Raw genomic sequence first — 8030 nt, 5'->3', positions numbered from 1 at the left:
AACAATGTATAACTCCAGCTCTGACTCCAGCTCTGAGATCCCAGCTCGCTGAAAGCAGGTTTCTGGAGTTTTTTTTAGCTTCTATATGTTACTGTGTTTCAAACTGCCTGCTCAGAGGCCTGCATCGGCAGGCGGGGAATGTTGAAGCAAGCCTCATGTTCAGTTTAAGCTGCCTGGCTGCCGGTCGCCATCTTGGCTGTCAGTTAATTTGCATATCTTGCTGATTAGCCAATGGGAAGGGTAGCAGTCGTACGCCAATTACCATGTTTCTCTTTTATTAGTGTAGATATCCTAGGGCAAAGGAAACTAAGGAGAAAATAAAAAATTGGGGCCACATCAAAATAAAAAGCTTCTGCTCAGCAAAAGAAACTGTCAACAAAACGAAAAGGGAGCCCACTGTATGGGAGAACATATTTGAGAATGATACATCTGAAAAAGGGTTAATATCCAAAATATATAAGGAACTCATACAACTTAACAGAAGGAAGACAAACAATCCAATTAAAATATGGGCAAAGGATATAACTAGACACTTTTCCAAAGAGGACATACAGATGGCTAAGAGACATATGAAAAAATGCTCAAGATCACTGATCATCAGAGAGATGCAAATTAAAATGACAATGAGGTATCACCTCACACCTGTCAGAATGGCTACCACCAACAATAAACAAATGACAAGAGCTGGTGAGGATATTGAGAAAAGGGAAGCCTAGTACACTGCTGGTGGGAATGCAGACTGGTGCAGCCATTACTGAAAACAGTATGGAGTTTCCTCAAAAAACTAAATATGGATCTGCCATTTGATCCAATGATTCCACTTCTAGGAATATAACCTAGAGATACATGAAATAAAAATTAGAAAGGATGTATGCACCCCTAGTTCATAGCAGCATTAATTTACAATAGCTAAGATCTGGAAAAAGCCCAAGTGCCCATCAGTAGATGAGTGGATAAAAAGCTGTGGTACATTTATACCATGGAATACTATGCAGCAGTAAAAAAGAAGGATCTCTTACCCTTTGAGACAGCATGGAGGGACATGAAGAGTATCACGCTGAGTGAAATAAGTCAGTCAGAGAAAGACAAGTATCACATGATCTCACTCCTATGTGAAATCTAAATAACAAAATACACTAATGAACGGAATGTGTCCAGAGCTATGGAAGCAGGGAACAGAGTGCAGAATCTCAGAGGGAAGGCGGGGGAGGGTAGGTGGGTGGGAGGTAATCAACCAAGGACCTTGTATGCATATATACATGGCCCATGGACACAGTTAATGGGGCAGTGAGGTCCTGGGTCTGGGGATGGGCTGGATGGGGTCAGGTGGGCAGAGGGGGAGAAGAAGACATATGTAATACTTTTCAACAATAAAGAATTATTTTAAAAAATTCTGGAATTAGAAAAAATAAACAATAAGACAAATATAATATTTAGGGACAACAGAAAAGTTATTGATAGCAAGAAATGATATCTAAGTTAATATATTAATATAAGTGGATGATAGGCAGGCAGTAAGTATGCTAACTTCTTTCATACAAAAGGCAGAAAAAATACTTTTTTCTATTTGCTTTAATAATGATAGAAATAAAGGCTAAACAGAAGCATGAGTACATGCAACTGACAGTTGACAAAGGGAGGGGCAACTAGAAATAAAAATGAAATACCATGCTTTGATAAGAATATCCTGAGTTCACTGTACAGATGTGCTAGAAACACAGGCACATATAGCACAAGGACGGACAGTGCCGCAGGTCCTGGTACAATGTTTTCTTCAATGTCGTTTTGTTTCGACGCTGATGGGATGCTAGGGGCACTAACTCTGGTTCCTATGCATTAGCCCATGATCAAATCGTTTCCCTTTAGTCAACAGACCACTGTGTGCTGTGTATGGCTCTCCCGCCCCTACCTCATCCAGCAGCGCCAGGTGCACCGGGGTGTGGTCAGTCTGAAGCTGGAAGTACCGTGGCTCTGACACGGTCCAGTCCACCCACTTCAGCACACCCATCGCCACCACTGGAAACCTGCCGGTAACAAGACACAATGCTCCCTTTCAAAATTTTTTCAACAACAAACAGAAAGGTTTAAAAAACAAGGACAACAAGCTCAATCTATCCCATCAATCCTTTCTGATACTCTCTGCAAGGGAGATACCCATTAGTGAGGGATGAGCTGGCTCCCTGCCAACATGCAGTGAAGAACCCAGCTCAGCGCTCGGCTCCTTGACTTCCTCCCTGCTTGACAGAAGAGCATCCATGCAGCTCCGCGGGCGCTGGGGGACAGGTTGAAGTTCAGTGTTATTTAGCAGACCCCCTCCCTGTCCCTATAGCACAGGCTAACGGGAAAGACTCAAGTGCCTAGAGAACACCCATTTGTAAGCTTTTCTATGAACTCTTACTGATAATTGGCATAATTGTTGGGTCTAACTTTTACTGTCAATAGACCCTTTTCTCCAAATCAGTTTTTGTAACTCAGTTTAAAGTTCCCTATCAACATTCAAACAAGAAAAAATAAATGAAACGAGTAAACATTTCTGAAGCGTCTGCAGGGTTTGAGCAAACCACCCTGAGGGATGAGGGTGGGCCCCGAGCGCGCTGCTTACCTGATGCACTGGTAGAGTGTGCTCAGCTCGGCCACCAGTTCAGAGGCTCCTTTGTTCTCATTACAGCACAGATTGTGAACGGTTTCCACGGCCTTCGATGTTGACTTCAGCTCATCCTTGTTGATGCTCACTCGCTTGTTCTGAAAACACCCCAACCCCGTTGGTGAGTCCCAGAGCACATGCCGAGCCAGTGGGGTGATCTGCTATGGGCCACCTCTCCCTGCAAAGGCCCCTCCCTACTCTGAAGTCAGGGGTCCATTTACATTTAACTGTCACCCTCCCCAGTCACACATTACAGAGAGACTGAAAAAGGTCTCTCTCTTTTTTTAAGATCTCATTCTTTAGTCACAACAAACTTCAAGCTATAGTTTGAATAAGTAGTAGAGATGCTGTGTTCATTTTCTTGAGACTGTTTTTGGCACTTCGACTGTTTTATGAATAAACACTAAAAAAGACATTTCTGACACTGTACGGGCTCCTGATTTCTTGCAGCCAGAAGCCAAGAGGAGGGGGTCACTTGTGTCCCTAACAGCACCTTCTTCCAGGTCTCCACCACGCTGGCCGCATACGCCAAGATGTGGATGTACTTGTGCTTGTGGTCCTGGTTGATCCTGGCGCCAGGTTTGAAGAGCGACTGCATGAACAGGTCCAGGAAGGCTGGCACCCGGATCTGGGGAGGACACATGACAAGTTGGGAGGGGACGCAGAAACATGGCAGGTGAGTCCATGCGCTCTCATGTGGGCGGTGGGCCGTGAGTGGCGCACACCCAGCAGCTGCTTCAGTGTGTGGGCTTGGCGTGGGCTGGGGAGGACCAGGCAATGCCCAGAAACATTTCGACAGGAGTTTGTGCTCACTGGCGTGAGAGAATTAAGAGAGACACAGACTTCCGCAGTCCCCCTTCCAACTCGGCACGGGGTGCCCCGCTTTACTGTTACAATGAAAAGGCACTTACGAGTTCCACAGGAGGCGGGTCCATGCTCGTAAACATCTTGAACAGGACTGTGATGTCAGCCGGATTCAGGGCTCCTTTGGACAACATAGCCCCCAGGGCCTGGCACGCCCTCGGGTAGGAGGCTGCCGTGCCTAGTGCTAGTGTGATCTGACTGGCATCATGGCCTCTTGGTGAAAACAATCAGATAGCTCATCGTCAGTAAGGGAGCATACACCATTAATGACCCCTCCCTGCCTCCCTTTTCCTCAGTGAATGCTCTGACGGCTGGGATCCCTGTTTTTTCCTAGTCCTGCTTTCACTGTACACTCACTAACTGACCCAGGAGACAACACCTGGAGCTACTGGGAAGGAAGGGTTCCAACACAGCTTGCAGACTTTCTAAAAGGAACCACTCAATTTCTAAATACCTTGTTACAATAGAAAATAAAGACAATAAGAGCTAATCTTATTCTACAATATGGACAACACCACAATAATTAGACTACTGACTAACCACTTCCAGACTATTCTTATTTACAGCTGATAAATTCCAATATATGAAAACACAGGTTCAAAACTCCAGTGAGTTGAACAATCTTCAAGTATTTAACAAATTATTCATCAAAGCAACACTTAAGGAAGCAAGGCCTCCCCATGTCCTGAAGTTTCCCTGGCTTCTCCAGCTTGGGGGTCAGAGGCAGGCTGCCCGTGTGACCGGATAAGAGGGCCTAGAATCTTCGGTTGTGGAAGCAGGGCAATGGGGGGTCTACTGGGGCACCTAGCAGGACCCGGTGATCACAGACACCGCTCACTTCTCCTGGGCGAAGCGCTGGACCTCCTGAGCGATCCTGCGCACGGCGGAGCCGCCCTGCTCCTCTTGAGCCAGCACGGACATCATGGCCTGGGCAAACAGGTATGTGTGCTCCCCATGGCACACCATTTTCTGAAAAATTCCAGGGACAGAGTGTGAGGTTTCACGATACAGCAATGACAAATGCAGAGCAAAGAGCAGATGACCCTGTCCTCCTGCAGGAAGCTGCCATTGTGGAAGGAGCTTCTGGCCGGGGTGTCCCCTAAAGGAAGGGGCATTTCACACGGGAAATGCTCAACCCAGCTGCCTCTTTCCACTCCGAGATCAATTAAGAACTTACGGCAAACTCAGGAAGATTTTTTTCAAGGTTTTCTTCTCCTCCATCCAAAATTGTAGCCAGAGAGGTACGGAGTACTCTAGAGAACACCTCCAGCTGCTGGCAGGCTGTGGATACACTGGTTATCTCCCCTTGGTACCCTGCGTCAGAAATAAGCTACAACCAAAAATAAGAAGCCAAACAGAGTGTCAGCAAGTAGCGGCTACACATTTCACAGCAAGTTGGCTTGTTATCAGTGTTCGTGGTGAGATGGGACAAGCAAACACTGGTCTCAGTCACACACCTTCACTCTGACCCTGCTTCGCCTCTAACTAGGTTTGTGCCCAAGCCGACCACCTGGCTCGGTTTCTTTGTAAAATGGAGGAGACAGACCAGGAAGTCCTAAAGGCCCCCTTGGGACACAATGGACTCTATGTTTCTGCCAAATCCTAGAAACCCCAGATATGTTGACCCAAAAGCACACATACAAATTCTGTGCTTTTCTTTCTCATGTAAGGCTTACTAAAGTAAAATGATGAAGGCCTTTACCCAAAAAGCAAATGCAGTCTTTCAAAGGAGAAAGATCACCCACCCACTAACCATCCTTAAAAATAACAATTGCTCATGAACGCTTTTGTCTTCCTCTGACTCTGGCCCTCTTCCTACCTTAACAGTGAAGTTAAGCATCAAACAGTCTGGGTGGGCTTCAGCCAGTTTGTAGAAAAGATCTCTCCATGTGGTATGTGCAATCATTTGTTCAAGCCAAGCTGGGGTCTGCCGACAGACAGACAGACAGACAGACAGACAGGGAGAGGTGAGGCCCAGCATTAGCTTAGTGAAGACTGTGCTGTCTAAACAATCACGGATATTTTCAGCTGCAGAGTAGAGCCCTGGGAGCACTGGATGTGGCCCCACAGTCCCAGAGCTGCTGACGCCACACGAGCAGCTGAGTGACAGTTGAACACCCACTCACGGCTTCTGGGAGAGCCGACTCCACACAGGACACGCCGAGGCACTTCCCGGAGACTTCCAAGAGTCCCACAGAAGCACGCGCACAGGAGTACATTTCACGCACAACTGCTTCCTACTAAATCAGCTGTGCGCCTGGGCACAGAGGACAGGCAACTGAAATAGCGCAGGTGGCTTTGCCATCACTGGTGAAGCAGCCATGGGAATGTGACTCTCAGCTCTCGTACTGCGTGGCTAGCCTCTGCACCCACCAGCATCCGCGCCAAGGTTGAGCTGCCCATAGGCTGCTCCCAGACACTGAGGTGGCAGGGCTCTGAGGGCTCCAGTGACAGGTGATTGTGGCTTGCAGACTCTGACACTGCTGAAACTTTCTGACAACTGCACTATCGTCTGAGACCCCTCCTACCCGCCCTCCCTCTTGTCTTCCGGGGTCAGACCTGCCTCACAGCTCCTCTAGCCACTACCCGTCTTCCTCAAAGGTGTGTCCCCCCAAACCTCCCTCTTATTAATCCAGCCCTGGCACCTCCCTTTTGGAGGACCTAAATGAACAAACCACACCACCTCAGAGCCTGCGCCTAGAGTAGCATGGAATGGGAGGTGGGAATCTGCTGTTCTTTCTGTGGAGCTGGTACCTGTGTGCCTCTCCCCACTAGACCAAGTGTGGCATTTAAAGGGCAATTCTGACTTGATGCAATTTCTGGCTCACACCCCGATTTTAGTCCCTAACGCTTACATTTCTTATATCACATGCCACACTCCACTGTACACATGGAATTAGTAAAAGGCCTTAGGAACTGGTATTAGAAAAAGAAAAAAGGCCCCTCACCTCTCCTTCTTCAGTAAAAATAGAGTCTGCTTTGCGGGGGTCAAAGTGTTTGATCAATAAATTCTTCAAGTGATTCTCCACGGTCTCCTGCACCTGCACGGGTTCAACGCCTGAGAGAGAACGACAACCTCTCAACTCGTTTGCTTTAAAGAAAGTAGACAGCTCCAGTCTATACGTGAGTCAAATATCAGAGACCTGCTTCTGACAACTGAGGATCTGGGATCTCTTTTAAAAATTCCTATTTAGTAACCCTACTCAGTGCTAAGAGCCCAAAGGAGCACAGAGCAGAACACAAGGATGCTCCACCCTTTTCTACACGGACAGGACAATGTCTTCAATCCTCGCTAAGGACAAGGACAAATGACCAAACCAGACAGGCAGGGGGACAGACAGGCAAACCTCTGCACAGGAGGAGGGAGCAGATGCCAGCCAGCGGAGATACTTGTCTAATCACTGTGACAGCGATGACAGACTCGTTTTCAGGAAGTCTTACTGTGTCGCCGCAGCCACTTTCGTGACTGACAGGAGGCTCTACTCTGATCACATTCACTGAAAGCCACAATCATACTCAGCCCTAAACTGTCCACCATCTGCTGTTTGCTCTCATGGACCTCTGAGATGGCACACTGAACATACACCGTACAATAGTCCAATGAGAATCACAGTAGTGGGCTATCTGTAAACCTCAGTTCCCGAACGAAAGATAAGGGTAGGAAAGTTCAGTTCCGTCTTACTAAGTCTTAAAAACCAGGAAGACAGAGAAGCTTTCCTAAATATCAGCATTATAATGACCCAAAGGTCTTCGGAAAAGGGGGAGAAGGTGATGAGCAGCCAGGACAGGGGCCACCCACAGAGCACCTGTCTGAATGAGCCACTCCGCCAGCAAGTTGACAGTCTGGGCCACAGCAGTGTAGTTCTCTGACAAGAGCTGGATCACGTTCTCTGGAGACCCTCCTGCCTGAAAGTACCTAGAAAAAGTAACAAACTCTTACACTAAAATGACGGTAGACAGGCAAGGGGTGGATGACAATAGGGAGGCAGGTAAGGAGGGACAGGTTATTAAGGTTTTTACAGTGTGGAGGGGACCCCTAGAAGCCTTCCTGTCCAATATCACAGCATTCTTACTTTTACAGGTCACCTTCTGGGTGCACTACAAAACCTTCCCTAAATTATCGCCACCCTCGTCCCAAAACAAATAACCCTTCTCACATCCGTACCTCTTGAGAGTGTTGAAGATGGAGGGCTCCATGATGTAGTCCCGGGTGGAAAACTTGTGGAGGCACTCCTGCTGGACCTCAGCGTCATCCTCCCCCTCGGCATACTCCTCCTCCTGCTGGGGGTCATGTCTCCATTAACACACGCTCCCGTAACCTCACAAGTCTCTCTCACACTGTCCCCTTCAAATTATTCCACACACGGCACATTACTACATGTGACTTCCGTGCGACTCTCAGGGCGTGGGCTGGCCAAGAAAATGGGATCCAGAGTCACACCTAGGGGGCCTCTACCCTATGCACACGGTCACACGAGCCACCTCGTCTCTGGGCTCCTTCCCTGTTAAACTAACAAAGGGC

At 47.8% G+C, this 8030-nt stretch overlaps 1 protein-coding gene across 1 annotated transcript in view; it reads right to left on the bottom strand.

The window, feature by feature from the left end:
- NELFCD (negative elongation factor complex member C/D) overlaps window positions 1-7789 on the bottom strand; it is a gene marked incomplete at its 5' end in the record, with an annotated part of 16650 nt that extends 8861 nt beyond the window's left edge. The window contains 10 exons of the mRNA XM_006767247.2: window positions 1910-2024; window positions 2603-2742; window positions 3138-3272; window positions 3556-3721; window positions 4347-4477; window positions 4686-4838; window positions 5328-5435; window positions 6457-6566; window positions 7315-7424; window positions 7674-7789. Of these exons, the coding sequence (XP_006767310.2) occupies window positions 1910-2024; window positions 2603-2742; window positions 3138-3272; window positions 3556-3721; window positions 4347-4477; window positions 4686-4838; window positions 5328-5435; window positions 6457-6566; window positions 7315-7424; window positions 7674-7789 (1284 nt within the window). The remainder of the gene's footprint in view (window positions 1-1909; window positions 2025-2602; window positions 2743-3137; window positions 3273-3555; window positions 3722-4346; window positions 4478-4685; window positions 4839-5327; window positions 5436-6456; window positions 6567-7314; window positions 7425-7673) is intronic.
- Window positions 7790-8030: the final 241 nt, after the last annotated feature.

This window comes from Myotis davidii, unplaced genomic scaffold (genome assembly GCF_000327345.1).
Source record: "Myotis davidii unplaced genomic scaffold, ASM32734v1 scaffold262, whole genome shotgun sequence".
NCBI classification, from domain to species: Eukaryota; Metazoa; Chordata; class Mammalia; order Chiroptera; family Vespertilionidae; genus Myotis; species Myotis davidii.
This window is presented reverse-complemented; position numbering and strand designations above follow the sequence as displayed.